Below are 24,035 nucleotides of genomic sequence, written 5' to 3'. Positions count from 1 at the left end.
ATTAATTTTAAAAGCTTGTTTGATCCATTTAATATTTGAAAAAAAACTAATAATAAGGCAAAAAAATGTATTTTTATGATGTGTAAATGACCCAGATTTTACAGATGGAAGTCAAGACACAAAAACAGTGGGTATCTTCTTCAAATGACACCAAATATGCAATATTATGTATAATTGTAAGCAATTTAAAAGGTAGTTTTTTAAGTTATGTACTAAAATATTCTGGAAAACCTATTTTCTAAGGAACCTACAATCTTTAAGAAGAATAACGAAATGCATTGTAGAGAAAGAAGACTTTTCTAAAAAATATCCATTAATATTCCAATTTCAAAGCAAGAGAAATTATGAGATTTTTATTGATAATTAGTTAGTTCAGTCACTCAGTTGTGTCCGACTCTTTGCGACTCCATGAATTGCAGCATGCCAGACCTCCCTGTCCATCACCAACTCCCGGAGTTTACCCAAACTTATGTCCACCGAGTCGGTGATGCCATCCAGCCATCTCACCCTCTGTCATCCCCTTATCCTCCTGCCCCCAATCCCTCCCAGTATCAGAGTCTTTTCCAATGAGTCAACTCTTCGCATGAGGTGGCCAAAGTATTGGAGTTTCAGCTTTAGCATCATTCCTTCCAAAGAACACCCAGGGCTGATCTCCTTTAGAATGGACTGGTTGGATCTCCTTGCAGTCCAAGGGACTCTCAGCAGTTCAGTCGCTTAGTCATGCTTGACTCTTTGCAACCCCATGAATTGCAGCACACCAGGCCTCCCTGTCCATCACCAACTCCCGGAGTTCATTCAGATTCACATCCCTTGAGTGGGTGATGCCATTCAGCCATCTCATCCTGGGTCGTCCCTTTTTCCTCCTGCCCCCAATCCCTCCCAGCATCAGAGTTTTTTCTAATGAGTTAATTATTCGCATGAGGTGGCCAAAGTACTGGAGTTTCAGCTTTAGCATCATTCCTTCCAAAGAACACCCAGGGTTGATCTCCTTTAGAATGGACTGGTTGGATCTCCTTGCAGTCCAAGGGACTCTCAAGAGTCTTCTCCAACACCACAGTTCAAAAGCATCAATTCTTCGGTGCTCAGCTTTCTTCACAGTCCAACTCTCACATAGGCACATCCTAAAAAGTAAGATTTCTGTATGTATAAATGCCAGTTTACAAGCAAATATTACTTTGGAAAATATTATTCCCAAAACATATTTTTAAAGTTTGATGTATTTAAGACTATTTTTTTTGCTTTCAAATTATTATGCTGGAGAAGACTCTTGAGACTCCCTTGGACAGCAAGGAGATCAAACCAGTCAATCCTAAGGGAAAGCAACCTTGAATATTCATTGAAGGACTGATGCTGAAGCTCCAATACTTTGGCCACCTGATGTAAAGAGACAACTCACTGGAAAAGACACGGATGCTGGGAAAGATTGAAGACAAAAGGAGGAGGGGGCATCAGAGGATGAGATGGTTAGATAGTATCACCAACTCAATGGATATGAATTTGAGCAAATTCCAGGACATACTGGAGTATCAAGGAGTCTGCCATTTTGCAGTACATGGGGTCGCAAAGAGTTGAACACAACTTAGTGACTGAACAACAACACTACTACTTTTTTAGGAAGACATTTTTTTGTTTGAGCAATTTTAAGTTTACAATAAAATTGAGTGGAAATTACAAAGACTTCCCATCTCCTCCCCTGTTCCCACACATGCATTGGTTTTGGTTTTATTGGTTTTCCTCTATTGATTTTGTTTCAATTTCATTGATTTCTGCTGTAAATCTTATTGTTTCTTTTCTTCCCCTTATTGGCATTTGATTGCTCTTCTTTTTCTAGCTTCCCAAGGTGGAAACTTATTTTACTATAAATTTCCCTCTAAATACTGCTTATGCTTGTACATTTGTACAACTCCATACATTTGGATAAGGTTTGTTTTCATTTTTATTTACTCCAAAATATATTTTAATGTCTGGTGAGATTTATTCTTTGACCCATGTGTTATTTAGAAATGTGCTGCATAATCTCCATGTAATTGGGAATTTTTCTATTACCTGTTATTGATTTCTAGTTTAATTCCTTTATGAAAAAAGACTTTATATTGTTTCTTCTTTTAAATTTGTTGAAGTGTGTGTTATGCCCCAGAATGTGGCTTATCTTGGTAAATGTTTCTTGTGAGCTTGAGAAGCATGTGTATTCTGCTGTTGTCAGATGAAGTGGACCACAGAAGTCAATTATATCCAATTAATTGATTAGTGTTATTGAATTCAACTCTGTCTTTACTGATTTTCTATCTGCCGGAACTGTCCATTTCTGAGAGATGGGTGTTGAAGTTTCCAACTATGATTGTAGCTTCATCTATTTCTTTCTGCAGTTCTATCAGTTTTTGCCTTATGTGGCTCTGTCATTAGGCGCATATACACTACAGATTATGTCTCCTGAGGGAATTGACTCCTTTATTATTATGTAATAATCCCTTTCTTAACCCTTGAAAAATTTTTCTCACTTTGAAGTCTGGTCTGTCTGAAGTTAATGTAAGTGCTGCTTTCTTTTGATTAGTGTTAGCATGGTATATTTTTCTCCATCCATTTTCTTTTATCTATATGTAATGTTCATAACTTTTTATAAGGACACAAAAGCTACATGGGTCTTAATAAAAAAAAAAAACCATTAGAAACAATGAGAATTGCAATGTAATTTTAATAGCTTAACTTTTAATCACAGAGTGTATAACAACCAATGTTTTATTAGCATAATTTGCTGCAATGTCTGTTAAATACCATAGACAAACTTTATAAACATGCACATATCCTTAAAACTATTAAATTAAATTAGGTACTCTGTAATTTTCCTCCTACATGGAGTGTTTTGTACATGCCTTCATTATTTATACAGTGTTGTGACTCTCCAAAATATCAGGCACATTCATGTTCAATTAGGTGCAAAATGCATTCTAAACTCCAATAAGTAATACTTCCCAAATTATCTGAGCATTGTTCACTCTATACATTCCAATACAAAGATAAATATAAATGTACATAAAATATTTTCATATTTAGGAATATTAAAATTAACTACATGGTTATATATTTTTCTTAATAAAAACTATCAGGTATAAATTGAGAGTAATTATTTGTGTGATAATCTTGTTTTAGAGTTACAAGCATTATAAGTTTCTGTGGGATTGACAGAGGAAGATAAGATGCATTGTTAAACAAGATATTCTCAGGCCTTTCTTTAAGGATTTAAAGATTAATGAGGAACTCAGAAAAGCAAACACACAATGAAAGTCTTTAAAACGTGCTATAGTTAGGGTTCTATAAGAACTCATAAGAGGGACACTTTTTTGAATTAATACCTATATCACGTTTAAGTCTTTTAAAATTTTAACCTTTTTCAAAAAACATTTATTTATTTGGCTCTGCCAGGTCTTTAGTTGCAGCATGCAGGATCTAGCTCCCTGACTGGGGATCAAATCTAGTAGCCTGCACTTGGGAGCATGGAGTCTTAGCCACAGGACCACCAGGGAAGTCTGCTTACATCAACTTTAATCTCTATCTTCAGTAGATTACTCACTTCTAAACATAATACTATTTGATGAAAAATTATAGTCTGAGGTAACCTAAAGATTTCACATATTATTTTTGACAAGTGTATGGTTTAAATTATTATTCCCAGAGGGTAAGCAAAGACACAGAAAAGAAAAAATAGGAAAATTAAAACAATGCATTAAGCTACCCGTTTCTCTGCAGGGATTTTCTCCAATTAAAGTCTTAGCTTTTATCAGTTATTATAGTTAGCCAGATAATACAATGAGAACACTCCCTATCTAGTTAATCCTCTCAGACCTATAAAGTACTATTTAACCTTATTTGTAGCTCAAACAGTAAAGAATCTGCCTGCAGTGCAGGAGACCCGGGTTTGATTCCTGTGTTGAGAAAATCCCCTGGAGAAGGGAATGGCAATCCACTCCAGTATTCTTGTCTGGAGAATCCCACGGAAAGAGGAGCCTGGTGGACTACAGTCCATGGGATCGCAAAGAATCACACACGACTGAGCAACTAACACTACTAACCTTATTAAAGTACTAGTAGTATACTCACTTTTGGATGTTTGCCCGAAGTCATAAAACCAGAAGTTAAGCTTTCAGCAATTGTGAATAGACCTTATCTTATGGTATAAGGAAAAACCATAAAGCCTAGGGGGAGAGTGAGACTGGAGGATTTGGTGGAAAGTTGGAGTGACAGTAAATTCAGTTATTCATTCCTTAAGCTATTTGTTACTGCAGATCACTGAAGAGATTGCCTGCATAAAACATTACTCTGCACATGTAAGACTCTCAGAAATCTCTATAGCATTGGAAAATTTATACAGAGTGGAGAGCACCTGCTATGCATATCTGAGGGTATCCCAACATATGAAATCAAATCACATAATTCCATATTTAATTATTTAATGACAAGATAACTATTATATATTATCACATAAGACACTAATGCACTTGCTGTTATATTTGTAAGTTGAACTTCTAACTTTAAACAGGGCTTGCACCTTGCTTTCATGATGGTATCAAATTCCACAAATAAATATTCTTTTACTTTGAAATTTTCCTCTTCAATTAATGGCTTCCTGTTATAAAAGTTTATCTAGATCTTACCTTAACTTCATTACGTTAAATTGAGTCAAATGTCTGTGAAATTAAATTGTTTTCTCTGCTGAAATCAATTACATAAAAATCTCTTGCCACAGTGGAATAAAGAACATAATTACATGTCTGAAGGAGACTCTAAAACAATTCAATTTTTTAAAAAAAATACATGAATCAGTCATGGGTGTGCATGCATCCCCCATCCTGAATCCCCCTTCAACCTCCCTCCCCATCCCATTCCTCAGGGTCAATTTGTTAAAAGTATTGATAGAATCTAAACTTATTTAATAAAAACAGGCTTATTTCCTAAAATTAATTTTAACTAATTCTTGTAATGCCCTTTCTGTCAACAATAAAAAAATCTCATTCTTGGACTAACTTAGTAGGAAGACATGTTCTCATTTTTTAAGACGCTTTACTGAAGGGTACTTTTAGAAAAAATGCAGAATACATAACAAAATTAACTACTGACATTTTGTACAAATCTAGGGGAACCAACTTAGAAGACTACAACTTTGCTTACATTTAGCACCATTTGCATACATTTAAAAAATTGACGTTATAGTTTTTAAAACTAGTTTTTTCTCTAGTATCTATTTCTTCATTTCTTTCTAGAGTGCAAACTTACATATGCCTGACCCCCAAAAAGATCACAAATGTATGCATGTGCATAAAAAAGAGGTTTGACCATAGGACATTTTCTCTTTAAAAAGACCTCTCAAAGGTAGAGAACATCTTGAATCTGGTTAAGAAATTGAAGTAAACATAAGACAGAGTCACCAGCACATTTTTAAAAAGACCCAATACGGGGGTGATTGTTCCCAGGACAATGATTAAACTCAGTCTAACAAAGATAAAAGGTAGATCTTGGAGAAGGATGACAAAGGAATTCAGGAGCGGGTTCCGGGGAGTGAATATCATTCGAAGAAGAGAAATGTAACTGAAGATGTAGACCGCGTACAGCCAGCCTGACTTGTACACCCTGGGGTGTCCGGCCACCCGCACCATTTCTATGGTGTCAGCCCAGAGTAGAAAGCTCCCGAGGAAGATCTCTGCACGCACGTCCTGTTGGGACAGCGTTCTCAGGATTCCCCATTCAAAGGTGGGCTCCTGGGGTCCCTCCAGCTCAGGAGAGGAGCTCCCTGTGGCGCCTCCTAGTGGCCGCGACAAGTGGGTCCTGCTGGCTGGCTGTGGGCGAGTAGGGTTTTCTTCATTTTGCTTCGCTTCACATGTCACAGTTCTTATTTGTTGCAAATTGGTCGTATGGATGTGCCTGTCTTCGTTACCTGCAACAAATTGATTTATTTAAATTTTAAATTTTCATTAAAATGTAACTTTTCATTCAATTTTATTTAAACTTACAAGGATTTCCCTGGTGATCCAGTGGCTAAGATTCCACGTTCTGAATGCAGGGGTCTTGGGTTTAATCCCTGGCCAGGGAACTAGATCCACAGGCTGAAACCAAAACGTCAGGCACAGCTGCAAGGAAGATGGAAGGGCCCACATGCTGTGACCCAATAAATAAGTGACTGTGTGTGTTACTGGCTCAGTTGTGTCTGACTCTTTGTGACCCCATGGGGTGTAGCCCACCAGGCTCGTCCATCCATGGGATTTTCCAGGTATGAATACTGGAGTGGGTTGCCATTTCCTTCTCCAATAAACAAATAAAAGAATAAATATTATAAAATAAATAAATGAATATTACCTTATTTATATTTGTTGCAGTCAAATAAATAAATATTTTTAGAAATAAATTTAAATTTTAAATGCCTTATTTAAATTTTTAAATTTTATTTCAAATTTAACTTTTCCTTCAATTTGTTTTATTTAAATTTCAAATTTTATTTAAACATAAAATTCTTAAATTTTTATTTAAAGTGAAATATTTAAATTTTTATTAAAATTTAAAATTTTATTTAAACTTGAAAATGAAATACAAGTGATCTCTTATTTGAGGTCTGTGTCACACATGGAACTTCAGGATAGCAATTGATAGCACAATGCCAAAAAATGTAGAGGCGGAGAATGCTCTTTGTGTCTTTGTATTTCCGGAGGTATGGATCCTAAGCCATTCTTACCATTTCAAAATAATACCCATTACTGATTACTGAGCTAAGTAAGCACTTTCACATATTGACTCATTTAATCCTCAGAAAAAAATTGAGAAATAGGGATTACTATCCCAGTTAATAAATATGGAAACTGGAGTCTAAGAGATAAAATGACACCTGAATTCAAATACACAGTTAGGAATGAACGGAGCTGGAATTCACACCCAGACTTGTTTGACCCCAATTGACAATTTCTTAACTTTATCACTTTCTAGAGGCAATACATCAAGTGCTAATTATAAACCACATACATATCATAAAATCAAATGAATCAAAAGTTCAATGGTTCAGTCTTGTCACTTTATAAGAAGCCTACAGGAATGACTACAACCCAGATCTCCAGATTTAGAGCTTGGTGCTAAGAGGGTTTTTTTTTGAGCATGAGAGAGTCTTAGTGAAGGGTAACATTCTGAATCTAAGATTTTTAAGCTGTTCTTTCCCCTGAAATTTTTGAACTAGTCAGTGTGATTGTTTAGACAAGTATCTCATTTGTGACCACGAAGCTGTGGCTGATCAACAGGTCAGTCATCTGAATGAGTAGGGTGTTCCTCGTCAGCATCACAAGAGTAAGTGTGTGTGTGCGTGTGTGTGTGTGAGAGAGAGAAAGTGAATGTGTGTGTCTCTCCATACACACATGGGTATTAAGATTGTGATTATGAAGGAATCTCAGATCTCAGAACTTACTGCTGATGATTATGAAAGAAAAAGAACATTATTTTCCAAACATTTAACCACTCAGGCACCAATTTCACTGCTAAGAATTTCTCAGCTCTTGACACAGTTTACTCAGCCACAACATGCTGAGCTGTCACATTCCTTGATAAGATAAAATTTAAAGGGAGTCATTAGATGAAATAACTCTAAAGGTTAAAGACATAAAGGCAATAAAATTTGTTGAAATGTACTGAGCAGAAGTGAAAACATCTTAAAACAAATAAGTTATTATGATTAATGACTAACAAAGGGCTTGATGACTATAAGTAGGAGTTATTTAAAGAACAAACTTCAGTTTTCTTTCTATACAATTATTTTAAAACTGTAAGTGTGAATTGAATACATTTATTAATTAAAAAAATAAATTATTGATGAGATATTATTTCCTTCTGATATGAATTATTCATAAGTGTTAGGACTCATGACCCTTAGAAACTTCCTTTTCAAACTTAAGATGTCACAGTAGCATGAGGAAGAATCATTTTTTTATTAGAATATAGTCGACTTACAATGTTATGTTAGTTTCAGGTGCATATAGCAAAGTGATTCAAATATATATACATATATTGTGATTGAGCTACCCTGCGTCCAAGGTCAGGGGTGGCGGCCGAGAGGAGCTACCCTACATCCAAGATAAGGAGCAGTGGCTGCGCTTTGCTGGAGCAACTATGAAGAGATACCCCACGTCCAAGGTAAAAGAAACCCAAGTAACACAGTAGGCGCTGAGAGAGGGCATCAGAGGGCAGACAGACTGAAACCACAATCACAGACAACTAGCCAATCTGATCACGTGGACCACAGCTTGTCTAACTCAATGAAACTAGGCCATGTCGTGTGGGGCCACACAAGACAGACGGGTCATGGTGGAGAGGTCTGACAGAATGTGGTCCACTAGAGAAAGGAATAGCAAACCAGTATTCTTGCCTTGAGAACACCATGAATGCCATGAAAAGACAAAAAGATAGGACACTGAAAGATGAACTCCCCAGGTCAGTAGGTGCCCAATATGCTACTGGAGATCAGTGGAGAAATGACTCCAGAAAGAATGAAGGTATGGAGCCAAAGCAAAAACAACACCCAGTTGTGGATATGACTGGTGATAGAAGCAAGGTCTGATGCTGTAAAGAGCAATATTGCATAGGAACCTGAAATTTTAGGTCCATGAATCAAGGCAAATTGGAAGTGGTCAAACAGGAGATGGCAAGAGTGAACCTCAACATTCCAGGAATCAGTGAACTAAGATGGACTGGAATGGGTGAATTTAACTCAGATGACCATTATATCTACTACTGTGGGCAAGAATCACTTAGAAGAAATGGAGTAGCCATCATAGTCAACAAAAGAGTCCAAAACGCAGTACTTGGATGCAATCTCAAAAATGACAGAATGATCTCTGTTTGTTTCCAAGGCAAACCATTCAATATCACGGTAATCCAAGTCTATGCACTGACCAGTAATGGTGAGGAAGCTGAAGATGAATGGTTCTATGAAGACCTACAAGACCTTTTAGAACTAACACCCAAAAAAGATGTCCTTTTCATTATAGGGGACTGGAATGCAAAAGTAGGAAGTCAAGAAACACCTGGAGTAACAGGCAAATTTGGCCTTGGAGTATGGAATGAAGCAGGGCAAAGACTAATAGTGTTTTGCCAAGAAAATGCACTGGTCATAGCAAACACCCTCTTCTAACAACACAAGAGAAGACTCTACACATGGACATCACCAGATGGTCAACACCGAAATCAGATTGATTATATTCTTTGCAGCCAAAGATGGAGAAGCTCTATACAGTCAGCAAAAACAAGACCGGGAGCTGACTATGGCTCAAATCACAAACCCCTTATTGCCAAATTCAGACTTAAATTCAAGAAATGGGGGGAACCACTAGACCATTCAGGTATGACCTAAATCAATTCCTTACATTTATACAGTGGAAGTGAGAAACAGATTTAAGGGACTAGATCGAATAGAGTGCCTGAAAAACTATGGACAGAGGTTCATGACATTGTACAGGAGACAGGGATCAAGACCATCCCAAGAAAAAGAAATGCAAAAAGGCAAAATGGCTGTCTGAGGAGGCCTTACAAATAGCTAAGAAAAGAAGAGAAGTAAAAAACAAAGGAGAAAAGGAAAGATATACCCATTTGAATGCAGAGTTCCAAAGAATAGCAAGGAGAGATAAGAAAGCATTCCTCAGCAATCAATGCAAAGAAATAGAGGAAAACAATAGAATGGGAAAGACTAGAAATCTCTTCAAGAAAATTAGAGATACCAAGGGAACGTTTCATGCAAAGATGGGCTCAATAAAGGACAGAAATGGTATGGACCTAACAGAAGCAGAAGATATTAGGAAGAAGTGGCAAGAATACACAGAAGAAATGTACAAAAAAGATCTTCACTACCCAGATAATCACAATGGTGTGATCACTCACCTAGAGCCAGACATCCTGGAATGTGAAGTCAACTGGCCCTTATGAAGCATCACTACGAACAAAACTAGTGGAGGTGATGGAATTCCAATTGCTGCTGCTGCTGCTGCTAAGTTACTTCAGTCGTGTCCAACTCTGTGTGATCCCATAGATGGCAGCCCACCAGGCTCCTCTGTCCCTGGGATTCTCCAGGCAAGAGTACTGGAGTGGGTTGCCATTTCCTTCTCCAATGCATGAAAGTGAAAAGTCAAAGTGAAGTTGCTCAGTCGTGTCAGACTCTTAGCGACCTCATGGACTGCAGCCTACCAGGCTCCTCCATCCATGGGATTTGAATTCCAGTTGAGCTATTTCAAATCCTAAAAGATGATGCTGTGAAAGTGCTCCACTCAATATGCCAGCAAATTTGGAAAACTCAGTAGTGGCCACAGGACTGGAAAAGGTCAGTTTTCATTCTAATCCCAAAGAAAGGCAATGCCAAAGAATGCTGAAACTACCACACAATTGCACTCATCTCACACACTAATGAGGTAATGCTCAAAATTCTTCAAGCCAGGCTTCAGCAATATGTAAACCATGAACTTCCAGATGTTCAAGCTGGTTTAAGAAACGGCAGAGGAACCAGAGATCAAATTGCCAACATCTGCTGGATCATTGAAGAAGCAAGAGAGTTCCAGAAAAACATCTATTTCTGCTTTACTGACTATGCCAAAGCCTTTGACTGTGTGGATCACAATACACTGTGGAAAATTCTGAAAGAAATGGGGATACCAGACCACCTGACCTGCCTCTTGAGAAACCTGTATACAGGTCAGGAAGCAACAGTTAGAACTGGACATGGAACAGACCAGTTCCAAATTGAGAAGGGAGTACGTCAAGGCTGTATACTGTCACCCTGCTTATTTAACTTCTATGCAGAGTACATCATGAGAAACGCTGGGCTGGAAGAAGCACAAGCTGGAATCAAGATTGCCGGGAGAAATATCATTAACCTCAGATATGCAGATGACACCACCCTTATGGCAGAAAGTGAAAAGGAGCTAAAAAGCCTCTTGATGAAAGTGAAAGAGGACAGTGAAAAGTTGGCTTAAAGCTCAACATTCAGAAAACTAAGATCTTGTCATCCGGTCCCATCACTTCATGGCAAATAGATGGGGAAACAGTGGAAACAGTGGCAGACTTTATTTTGGGGGGCTCCAAAATCACTGCAGATGGTGATTGCAGCCATGAAATTAAAAGACACTTACTCCTTGGTAGGAAAGTTATGACCATCCTAGACAACATATTAAAAAGCAGAGACATTACTTTGTCACCAAAGTCCATCTAGTCAAGGCTATGGTTTTTCCAGTAGTCATTTATGGATGTGAGAGTTGGACTATAGAGAAAGCTGAGCACTGAAGAATTGATGCTTTGAACTGTGGTGTTGGAGAAGACTCTTGAGAGTCCCTTGGACTCAAGGAGATTCAACCAGTCCATCCTAAAGATCAGTCCTGGGTGTTCATTGGAAGGACTGATGTTGAAGCTGAAACTCCAATACTTTGGCCACCTGATGTGAAGAGCTGAGTCATCTGAAAAGACCCTGATGCTGGGAAAGATTGAGGGCAGGAGGAGTGGGGGATGACAGAGGATGAGATGGCTGGATGGCATCACCGACTCAATGGATGTGAGTTTGAGTAAACTCCAGGAGTTGGTGATGGACAGGGAGGCCTGGCATGCTGTGGTTCATGGGTTCACAAAGAGTCAGACACGACTGAGCAACTGAACTGAACTGAACTGATGGTGATTGACTGAGTCCCTCATTCATGTCTGACTCTTGTGATGCCATGGACTATGGTCTGCCAGGCTCCTCTTTTTCAGATTCTTCCCATACAAGTTATTACAAAATATTGAGTAGAGTTCCCTGTGCTGTTACAGTAGGTCCTTTTTAGTTGTCTATTTTATATATAGTAGTATGCACATGTAAATCGCAATTTCCTAATTTATCCCTTCCTGCCATGTTTCCCCTTTGGTAACCATAAGTCTGATTTCGAAATCTGTGAGTCTGTTTCTGTTCTGTAATAAGTTCATTTCTGTCATTTAAAAAATAATTTTATTTAATTATTTTTGGCCGTGCTGGGCCTTCGTTGCTGCACAGGCTCTCCTCTAGTTGCGGCAGGCAGGGGCTCCTCTCTAGTTGTGGTGAGCGGGCTTCTCACTGCAGTGGCTTCTCTTGTTGCAGAGCACAGGCTCTAGGGTTTGCAGGCTTCAGTAGTGGGCTCAATAGTTGCAGCTCCTGTACTCTAGAGCACGGGTTTGATAGTTGTGATGCATGGGCTTAGTTGCTCTGTGGCATGTGAAATCTTTCCAGACAAGGGATCGATCCCATGTCTCCTGAATTAGCAGGCAGATTCTTTACTACTGAGTCACCAGGGAAGCCCTGTGTCATGTTTTAAAATTAGATTTCACATATAAGTGAGACCATATGACAATAGAATACTACTCAGCCATAAAAATAAATTTAAAAAAAAACAAAATAATGCCATTTGCAGCAACATGAATGGACCTAGAGATTATCATATTTAATGAAGTCAGACAGAGTAAGGAATCATTTTGATAAATTACACTCGAGAGAAAAATATACTTATTTTTCTAACTTCTCTCTTTTGCAAGTTATGACTTTAATAATCATAAAATCATCTTTTAAAACTCAGATGCTTACTTACATCAGTTGTATCTCTTATTTTACCAAAAAAAAAACTAATGTAGAAAATAGAGAGTGTGTTGTGTCTTAGAGTACACTCCTTCACCTCTCTTAGTAGATAAAAGTGTTCAAGTGAAAACTCAAATTCCTTTGTCAATATGAAGAACACAGCACATAATACAGACTCTTGAGGATGACTGCAAATTCAGCATTGTTTCAAGGCCAGGAAGTGCCATCTAAGAAGTGACACATTAACAGTTTTTAACCAGTGAGAGTCATAATATCTGAGGATAAGAGCTGTTGGTTTGAACAATAAATTCTTTTTTTATCTATTTATTTTTAATTGAAGGATAATTGCTTTATTGCATTGGTTGTGAATCAGCCATAGGTCAACCCATGTCCCTTCCCACTTGAACCTCCCTCCCACTTCCCCCTCATTCCACCCCTCTAGGCTGTCACCAAGCCCCAGTTTGAGTTCCCCAGAGTCATACAGCAAATTCCCACTGGCTCTCTATTTTATATATGGTAATGTATGTTTCCATGTTACTCTTTCCATACCTCCCACCCTCTTCTTCCCCCACCCCCAACTCCCCAGCCGTGTCCCTAAGTCTTGAGCAATGAATTTTTAGGTAGGGTTCATTTTTAATGAAATGAGAAGGCCTCAATCCATGCGTATTTGGTAAAACCAGGCCTGGATTCTCCCGTTTCTCCATAGTTCATTAGGGACTAGTTTAGATTTGGGGTCTAGCTTAGGGGACTAGTCCTCTTCCCAAGTAAGAAACACTATAACTAAGAGCTGGAAAGCTCTGCTGGCCTCTCAGAGGGGAGGGCAGAGTTGAGGATGTCAAGAAATCATCTGGTCATTAGAACAGACCAGCAAAGTTATCCTCCAGTCACGTAAACCTTCATGTATTCGTTACTGTTTCCTTAGGCTCCATGATCACTTTCCCTCCAAATTAGTATTTTTTTAAATGTCCACTCACAGTTGGAATTCTTTTTATTGTTGCTGTTAATTGTCAGGGTTCTGTTTGGGGGAAACTATATTTATTTGTGCAAAATCTGTAAAAAATATAAACACAAAGAGCAATCTGTTCACTTCCTTAAAGGCTCACATTCACTGTAAAAAGCACAAATAGCAGCCGTTCTGTGTAGTTCCCCACAGCTAAAGCTAGTCACCAAAACTTTTTTTCCTCACTGTGCATGATATATAATTAAAGAAATGTAATTTTGATAACAGAAAAACGTTTAAGTAGGTAACATACCCCTTTTACTTCATTATTTCTTTACGGTGATGTATTTCTATCTCTAACTTTTACCTCAAAACTTTTTTGATCACTTCCAGGGAAAATGTAAGTACAATATAACAAATCAGTAGGGAGGAATTTTCTACAGTGAGCATGTATTCCTCTTGCAAAGAGAAAGAGAAAGCAAAAAAAGTTATTTTTCTCTTCATTTTCTTTATTTTCTCTACTCATGTTATTTTAGGAACTAACACAAGCTGGAATCGAGATTGCCAGAAGAAATATCAATAACCTCAGATATGCAGATGACAGCACCCCATGGCAGAAAGTGAAGAAGAACTAAAAAGCCTCTTGATGAAAGTGAAAGAGGAGAGTGAAAAAGTTGGCTTAAAGCTCAACATTCAGAAAACTAAGATCATGGCATCCGGTCCCATCATTTCATGGCAAATAGATGGGGAAACAATGGAAATAGTGACAGACTTTACCTTTTGGGACTCCAAAATCACTGCAGATGGTGACTGAAGCCATGAAATTAAAAGATGCTTGCTCCTTAGAAGAAAAGCTATGACCAACCTAGACAGTATATTAAAAAGCAGGGATATTACTTTGTGACAAAAGTCTGTCTAGTCAAAACTGTGGTTTTTCCAGTAGTCATGTATGGATATGAGAATGGAATATAAAGAAAGCTGAGTGCCAAAGAATTGATGCTTTTGAACTGTGGTGTTGAAGAAGACTTCAATGAATATTCATTGGAAGGACTGATGTTGAAGCTGAAACTCCAATACTTTGGCCACCTGCTGCGAAGAATCAACTCACTGGAAAAGACCCTGATGCTGGGAAAGATTGAGGGCAGGAGGAGAAGAGGGGGACAGAGGATGAGATAGCTGGATGGCATCACCGACTCAATGGATATGAGTTTGAATAGGCTCCAGGAGTTGATGATGGACAGGGAGGCCTGGCGTGCTGCAGTCCATGGGGTTGCAAAGAGTCAGACACGACTGAGTGAACTGAACTGAAAAGTTATTTAAATAAAAAGAGAAAGAGAGAGAAGGATCACAAGAAAGGGCAGCTAAAAACAAGGCAGGAATGAAGCTGCTACTAAGACTGCACTTTTTAAAAGAAATCAATATTTTTATTCTTTCCAAGATTTCATTCTGTGTAGCTTAGGGGTAAAACAGCATTTTTGAAGAAAAATGGGGGCTGGGATCAAGTGCCAACAGCAGGCAAGTGCTAGGTCATGCCACTGGCAGGGAAGAGGTGTCAATACTGCCTCTGCAAACAGCAGCTTCAAAACTGCTCCTCATGGTCGAGTGGTTAAGATTCCATGCTTCCACTGCAAGGGACACAGGCTCAATCCCTGGTCGGGGAACTAAGATCGCCACACGGTGCGGCCAAAAAACCGCTCCTGATATTGGTTAAGGGCTAAAGCAATTGGACAACCAAGCTGTCTGCTGTGATCAGACAAACTGTAGAGTGCTGTTCCAAGCTTAGACTGGGTTTTGAGAACAGTGCAGCAGGTATTGTGCCCACCTTCATCACCCTGTCTCCTGACATCACATCAACAAGCAGAGAAGAATACACTGGCAGGGCTCTCAAAGGAAGGTAAGTTCTGTGATGACAGACTACCCCAGGGAGTCTGAATTAGATTGGCAGTCAAGCTCAGCTCATCTCCGAAGTGACAGTTTTAAGTGAAAGTGAAGTCACTCAGTTGTGTCTGACTCTTTGTGACCCCATGGACTGTAGCCTACCAGGCTCCTCAGTCCATGGGATTTCCAGGCAAGAATATTGGAGTGGGTTGCCATTTCCTTCTCCAGGAGATCTTCCTGACCCAGGGACTGAACCCTGGTCTCCCACATTGTAGGCAGATGCTTTACCTTCTGAGCCACCAGGGAAGATTGACAGTTAAACACAGACCTAAAGAATGCATGGGAATAAACTATGTGAAGAGTTGAGAAAGAACTTTTCAGGTGGTAGAGAGAACAGGTGCAAATATCTTTCAGCTAAAGGGACTTCCCTGAGGGTCCAGTGGTTAAGAATCCACCTTCCAATGCAGGGCACAAGGGTCACAGATTTAATCCCTAGTCAGGGAATTAAGATCGCACATGCTGCGGGGCAACTAAGCCAGTGCACCACAACTAGAGAAGCCTGCACGCTGTCACGAACACCCAGCACAGCTCCCCAAAAGAAAAAGATCCTTCAGCTAAGATGAACTGAAAGGAGAGTGTGATGAGGGGGAAGCAGACAGAGAAGAGGAGAGAAGCTATGATTTATGTAGGGCTTTCTATATACGAGGAACTGTGTTAAGCTCTTTCTATGCATCCATTCACTTAATCCTTATAAAAACTGTATGATGTGGTTACCAAAGGGAACAGTGGGGAGAGGGATAAATTAGGTATACGGGATTAACAGATATACACTACTATATGTAAAACAGACAAACAACAAGGATTTACTGTATAACACTGAGAACTATATTCAACATCTTGTAATAACCCATAACAGAAAAGAATTTGAATATATACATATCAATATATTGATATATAACTGAATCACTTTGCTGTACATTTGAAACTAACACAATATTGTAAATCAACAAAGTTTCAATAATAATAAGCCTCTATGATATAGCTACTACTATTTTCCCATTTTATTTTAAAATTTATTTTCTTTAAAGATTTTTTTGATGTGCACCATTTTTAAAGTTTTTATTGAGTTTGTTAGAATATTACTTCTGTTTTATAGTTTTTCGCCATGAGGCATGTGGGATCTTAGTGCCCCAAGCAGGGATTGAACCCACATCCCCTGTATTGGAAGGGAGAGTCTTAACCCCTGGACCACTGGGTCAGTCTCCTAGTTTCCCATTTTAAAGATAAACAGACTGAGGTAGGGAAAGACTAAGAGTTGTTTCCAGGGTCACACAGCAAGCAAGGAGAGGGATGGAGCATGAAACTCAAACATCCAACCATTAGACCACATTGCCTGTGGTGGAGCCAGCTAATACAGAGCTTATTGGTCATGATAAAGTTTGTGGACTTGATCCTAAGTTCACTGAAGATGCGGACATTGGAGGGCAGGAGAGATGACTTGGGGATTCAGTAAAGAGGCTGCTGAGGCTGTCAAGGCAGCCAATGCCCCATTGGATTGTTACTCAACTCACAGCAACCAGAAGATGAAATTAAAGACTTGCTCAGAAAAAGTATGACAGGTCTTGATGAACAGTTTCCAAAGTTAATTTTACCCTGAGACAAAAATGGTCTAGAGAAAGCAAACTGCTAATAATTTAGATATAACATGATGAGGGGAAAAAAATCTGGAAAAGAAGAAAAGCCACAGTTTTATGGAAGATTTTTTAAAAATATATGAAACACACTAAGAATTTTTAGTCATGGTACTTTAAGAGAATAAAAAATAAAACACACAGCATCCAAAATAAACTACTTTAATATGTCTAAGTGTTTAAAATACAGATTATAACCATTGTTATTTTGACCCTCTTCAAACCAGTCAATCCTAAAGGAAATCAACCCTGAATATTCATTGGAAGGACTAATGCTGAAGCTCCAATACTTTGGCCTCCTGATGTGAAGAGCTGACTCATTGGAAAACACCCTGATGCTGGGAAAGATTGAGGGCAGGAGAAGTGGGAGACAGAGGATGAGATGGTTGGATGGCATCATTAATCCAATGGACATGAGTTTGAGCAAACTCCAGGAGATGGTGAAGGACAGGGAAGCCTGGCATGCTGCAGTCCATGGGGGAGCAAAGAGGTGGACACGACTTAGGGACTGAACAGCAACTGACTAAACTCACTGATCTGTTTCTACACACAGTCTCCTTTGAGAAGCATGTCTGAGGTTGGGAAGACAAGCACCATCACTGCCAAGTAATAAATGATGAAACCCAGCACCAGCCTCCCAGCATGATTATGACAAAGAATTGAATCAGTGTTTGTAAAGCATTTAAAGTAGCGCCTGACACAGAAACAGTTACTTATGTGTTAAATAAGTAACGGGTAGCCATTGCTAAACCATCTATTGTTTCAAATGAATTAGAAGAGAATAGAAAATAGAATGCAATAAACAGTGATTACAGTTTGTTCAACTTTGGTTATAGTTACACTACAACCCAGCATCCCATATATCAGTTCAGTTCAGTTCAGTTTGGATACTCAGTCGTGTCCGACTCTTTGCAACCCCATAAATTGCAGCATGCCAGGCCTCCCTGTTCATCACCATCTCCCGGAGTTCACTCAGACTCACATCCATCAAGTCAGTGATGCCATCCAGTCATCTCACCCTCTGTCGTCCCCTTCTCCTCCTGCCCCCAATCCCTCCCAGCATCAGAGTCTTTTCCAATGAGTCAACTCTTCGCATGAGGTGGCCAAAGTACTGGAGTTTCAGCTTTAGCATCATTCCTTCCAAAGAAATCCCAGGGCTGATCTTCAGAATGGACTAGTTGGATCTCCTTGCAGTCCAAGGGACTCAGGAGAGGTCAAAAAGTTGGAGACAGAGTGTCATACTATAGAGCCTGATTCTTTAATTCTTAGATTTGCCTGTCGACATCACAAAGAAAAAAACTGCTGCATGGATATACCCTACGCAGGCAGAGACAGCTTGCGCCATCTGACAAGAGCTACAGTATGTACTGCTTCTCAATTCTGGGATCAGTGATCAGTGATACCACCTTGGTATCTGGAAGTTGGTCATGATGAGAGGACTCACACTAGAAAAGCTGGCAAATGCTATCCATAAGGACTTTTACCCCTCCTCAACCAGGAGAGACAGTTTAAATACTGACCAGCATACTACTATCTCTCTGCTCAAAACAGTATACAAGTTTTCATAAAATAATAATAATAATGAATTCAACCCATCATTAGTTCTGCAGAATCTCATGGGCATACATTCTCAGCAGTGAGACAGTGGTGACAACTTTTTTAAAAAAGGCATTGGATTCAGTAAATTCAATACCCTCAATTCAGTTTCAGCTCCCTGCTAAACATTGCACAAATCTGAGAAGAAATATTAATAAATGTATGATTTCTTAATTTTAGGCTACGTGAAATTCTAAGAGAATTCTTTTGTCTGAGGACACAGCAAGAAAGCTTGGTAGTTTAAAGACCATCTTTCCCTCTGTAGACTCATCTAACACTGGACAAGAACTGCTAAAAACATAAAATTATTAATTTTTTTAAACCCCATTTTTTAAGATTGTGAAGGCTTTCTTTATATTCGAATCTTCAGTTTTTCATTTGAGATAGTCTGGTCCTTCTCTTTGATAGGTGTTTAGATCAGAGAATGTAATTTAATTAGCAATATATAAATAGAAAAGTTCTTTTCTATATAAGTAATTAATATATAGTAAGTATAACATATACACTATAATATTCAATTATATTAACTATGCTGATAATTAACATAATAAACACATAATATATTAATATGCACTGTGTGTGTGTGTCTATGTGTGCTTTCATTCATGTCCAACTCTTTGCAACCCCATTGACTGTAGCCCACCAGGCTCCTCTGTCCATGGGATTTCCCAGGCAATACTGGCATGGATTGCGATTTCCTACTCCAGAGGATCTTTCCAACCCAGGGGTCCAGCCTGACCCTCTAGCATCTCCTGCATTGGCAGGCAGATTCTTTACCACTAGCACCACTTGGGAAGCCATATAATACACATTGCTGCTGCTGCTACTAAGTCGCTTCAGTCGTGTCCGACTCTGTGCGACCCCATAGATGGCAGCCCACCAGGCTCCCCCATCCTTGGGATTCTCCAGGCAAGAATACTGGAGTGGGTTGCCATTTCCTTCTCCATAATACACATTAATATACAATAAACATTAAATGATTCTAGATTTTGAAATGGTTTGATATTCCTCTACTAGTTAAGTGCTTGGATATAGACCAGAGCTAGAAACCCAGCGTGAGACCATTCTGGGTAACAAAAAACGAACGCACATGGGAGTGAGCCTGATTCCTTGCCTTCAGAACACTTAGCTTTGACTGTATGTATTTGTTAGTATAGTTTTAGAAACCTGCTATTGCACCCACTAGACTGTGCGTGCATGCTCAACCACATCTGACTTTTTGCGACCCCGTGGACTAGCTAGACAGGCTCCTCTGTCCATGGAATTTTTCAGACAAGAATACTGGAGTGGGTTGCCACTCCGCCAGAGGATCTTCCTGACCCAGGGCTAGAACCCCAGTCTCCTACATTGGCAGCTGGATTCTTTACCTAATGAGCCATCGCGGAAGCCCGGCTAGATGGTGAGCTTCATGCAAAGGGGACTCTGCTTTCACCACCTCTCCCTTTCACCTGCCGTTGTACCCCCAGCACCTAGTGGAGTGTCTGGTACGGACTAGATCCTCCATAAAAATTTGCTGCATGAACAGTAGGAGGAATTCCTGATACGGAGTTCTATAAGCATGAGGGCATCATGGGCATTCTGGTGGGGGGGGGGGGGGGGGAATCTGCACTAAGGGAAGGAAGCCCAACTATCAAAGCTAGGCTGAATAATAACCCCTCCCCGGAACCCCGCCTCCCCCATGCTCTCAATCCTCTCACATCACAAGAAAACTTTCGAGTCCTGCACGTGGTCTACCACTCAGATAGCCCTCTGCCTCAGGGTCCTAAAGACAGCCCTTGAAGCAAGATGAGAAGCTTTGGAAGGCGTTTGGAATTCCTGGCAGTACAGCCTGGGTACCTTCCGGTGACCGTGGCCACTACAGAACATGCGCATGAGCAGAGTGAGCTCGCCCAGCCTCTAGGACCCCACGAAGGTGGTGGGGACTCAAGGTTTTCCAAAGCCTCCCAGGCATCAGCAGCGACAGGAGTGACCAAGCACTGGCAGACGTGCCAACGAGTGATTCCAAGAAGAGTGTGAGTTCATAGGAAGCAGCCTTTACAATATCCACTCCACCCTAAACAACAGAGTCTGAGCAAGCTGGTGTCCCACTACTAATGTATACACGACTTAAAAGACTCTCTGGCCATCAGCTCCACAACGTGTCACTCTCTCCAATCCTATGCAAGGAAATTTAGATACCAAAAATCCATGACCTATCCCTTTAATTTCTAGCTGGGACCTTAAATTTTTGTTGCTATTATTAAGTAATGCATGCTGGACTTGCTTCCACACAGGGGGCATAGGTTCCATCCCTGGTCTGGAACTAAGATTCCGCATGCCCTGTGGCCAAAAAAATAATAAAATAATGTCAGGTTAAAAAGAAAATAAAGTATTGCCCACTGAATTCTTTATGTTCTCTTTCTCTTACCAGACCCTGAAAAAGTTTATTTTGAAAATACCTTGCAATTCTCAAAAACTGCACTTTATATAATAAAAATGTTCATACATTTTACTTCCTTCCTAGAGAAAAAAAATAACAATTAAATACCAAATTGCTACGATCACATAAAGCTGTCCTACTCAAAGGGGGTCAGCTCAGACCTGACAGCACCTGACGCCCCATGTCGTTTGGCACAGGGACCACGGCAGTCTAGTTTCTGGCCAGGTCTGCGCTGACCTAATCCTGACAGCTGATGCTTCATTAGAAGTTATAAATCAGAAACTCTACCCTTCTCTCACCCCCAGTCTGGTAAATGGCTACTTGTTTCTTGAGAAGGGGGGAAAAATCCTAGAGCTGATATACTTTTCTGAAACTTCCTTCTTCTAAACAGCAAAAGGAGAGTATAAAAGGAAGTGCCCCCCTCCCCTTCTTGGCATGGCTGCGGACTCAGTGTTCCTCTTATGTGCTCTCTAACCACATTGCAAAACACATTATGGAAACCAGTGAGCACATTGGGTTCAGACTGTGTGATAAGCTTTTTCTTAAAAAGAAGCAAAGGGGGAACTCGAGATGCCATTCATTTTATTCAGAGAAAAGCAGTGTCCTTTTTTTTTTTTTTTTAAATTTCTTTTCCCATCTCTAACATGCTATTTGGTTATGGAGTGATAAGTTCCATTTCAAAGAAATCTGAGAAGGAAATTCCTTTCAGAATTTGGATTTTATCTCTCGGGTCTCAGAGATAACTTGCTATTGGTCTCAGTTCCTGATACTTTCTATGGTCAAAGGCTCTCAATCAGGGTGGGCATCAGAAGTGCTTGGAGAACTTTAAATAAATTACATATGCCAGCCTTAAAACCTTGCATATCCTCTGAGCATGAAATTGCACACGGAGGCATTTCACTTGAAGAAATGATCATCTGTGCTGCTGAAGTGCCTGCAGCACCTGGTCCAAGTCTCTGGGTATTAAAGAGACTACACAGAAGGAACTGGAGCACAGCCACTGAGAGCAGATTTATTTGAAAACCTTACACTGCCAACATCATACCTGGCACTTCTTACTGATGTGGCAGTGGAAACCGCCTCCTCTGCAGGGCTATGATGTTTTCTACTCAAATAGCCTGTTGATCTCACTTCTAGCAAGTCACGTCTGACTCTGCAGACACCCCTCATGGAGCCAAACCATCTTGCCACCCCACTGGTACAATCCCCTGTGGCCCCTCTGTGTTTGTCCTCATGAGCAGCCAGTCCATAATAGTCCCTCTCTTCTGGCTAGGGCTGTTGCCAAGGAGTCTGGGCATGTGCGATGTTCAGGGTCTTCTAAGGACAGTGTCTGTGGTCATCATACTGATATCATTCAGCTGCCGTCCAGCAGCAGTTAACTCTGTCTGTCTCCAACCTCTGCTGGGCTAGACACATCACGGAGTGAGTGGCTGCTGACTCTTGTACATGGCAGAGGGTCCCCGCAAACAGAGACCCCCTGCACTATCCACACACCTGTGACCTAACTGGGCACGTCTCCCCTGCCCAGTTCAAATACACAGCATCTTATTCATTTTAACCATATCCTTGTCCTTTTCTTCCCAACCCTTTCACTTTTGAAAAAGTCAGAACAATAATGTCTGTAGTAGCTAAACACTAAGAGGGGACATCCCTGGTGGCACAGTGGATAAGAATCCACCTGCCAATGTAGGGAACACAGGTTCAATGCCTGGTCCGGGAAGATTCCAAATGCCACGGAGCAACTAAGCCTGTGTGCCACAACTGCTGAAGCCCACACACTCCAGAGGATAGTCAACAGTCTAGACCAACAAATGAGAACATGGGAGATACATCTTGGGTCTAGTTTAAAAATGGGAGAGAGAATAACACGGAAGGAAGAAGAGAGGTGAAGTCCAGTCACTAAGAGGTTGGGACCAAGCTAGCAAAATTCAGATGGAAATGTTAAAGTGTGCTCATTTGTACTCACATATTAGTAAGAGCCACTCCCTGGTGGCTCAAACAGTAAAGAATCTGCCTGCCCCACAGGAGACCTGCGTTTGATCCCTGGGTCTGGAAGATCCCCTGAAGAAAGGAATGGCTACATGGACAGAGGAGCCTGGTGGGCTACAGTCAATGGGGTCACAAAGAGTCAGACACGACTGAGTGACCAACATTAGTAAGAGGAGGAGACATGCAGGCTCTACCTTGTATTCTTATTGTTTGCTCACATGACTAGGACTTGACACTATTAGGTGCTATGGGCACCTGTGACATTACATGCCTTGGAGATCTGTGTTCCAGAAAATATTCCCAACTGAGCCACAGTCTATGGGAAATGACTCACTTAGACATTATAACGTGGTAATTACTTGATACTTTGGCATTTCAACTGGTAATAGGAAGTTAGCAGAAAGGATCCCTTGGGCCATTGAAGACTGGTTTAACCATATATCAAATATAGAGCTTTTATTATTTTTTAAACTTACAAAAAGAAAAGCTAAATGATGATCAAATTTTGGTGGCTTGGAATTAAAGAGTTAAGACAGCTGGGGAGGTGGGAAGGGATAGAATGGGAGTGTGGGGTTAGCAGATGCAAACTAGTATATATAGAATGGCTAACACCAAGGTCCTACGTATAGCACAAGGAGCTATATTCAATATCTTGTGATAAACCATAATGGAAAAGAATATATAAAAAAGAATTTATGTATGTACAACTGAATCATTTTGCTGTACAGCAGAAATTAACACAACATTGTAGATCACCTATACTTCAAGAAGCAGCAATTGGACAAGATGTTCTAGAGTCTTCTCCCCAGGACTGACTTCTTCCTTGGGGTTCTCTTATTTTGATTCTTTTTTCAGCATTACTTCTGAATACAAGGAAAATTTCCCTTTAAAAAACCAGTTCATCACTTAAAATATAAAATGCCAATAACTTATGCTCAAAAA

General features: G+C 39.9%; 1 protein-coding gene across 1 annotated transcript in view; it reads right to left on the bottom strand.

Annotated features, from left to right (window-relative positions):
* Positions 1–5,345: 5,345 nt before the first annotated feature.
* Positions 5,346–24,035, bottom strand: part of TMEM236 (transmembrane protein 236) — a 38,217-nt gene continuing 19,527 nt past the window's right edge. The window contains exon 4 of the mRNA XM_052651367.1: positions 5,346–5,926. Within this exon, the coding sequence (XP_052507327.1) occupies positions 5,346–5,926 (581 nt within the window). The remainder of the gene's footprint in view (positions 5,927–24,035) is intronic.

This window comes from Budorcas taxicolor, chromosome 13, assembly GCF_023091745.1.
Source record: "Budorcas taxicolor isolate Tak-1 chromosome 13, Takin1.1, whole genome shotgun sequence".
NCBI lineage: Eukaryota > Metazoa > Chordata > Mammalia > Artiodactyla > Bovidae > Budorcas > Budorcas taxicolor.
This window is presented reverse-complemented; position numbering and strand designations above follow the sequence as displayed.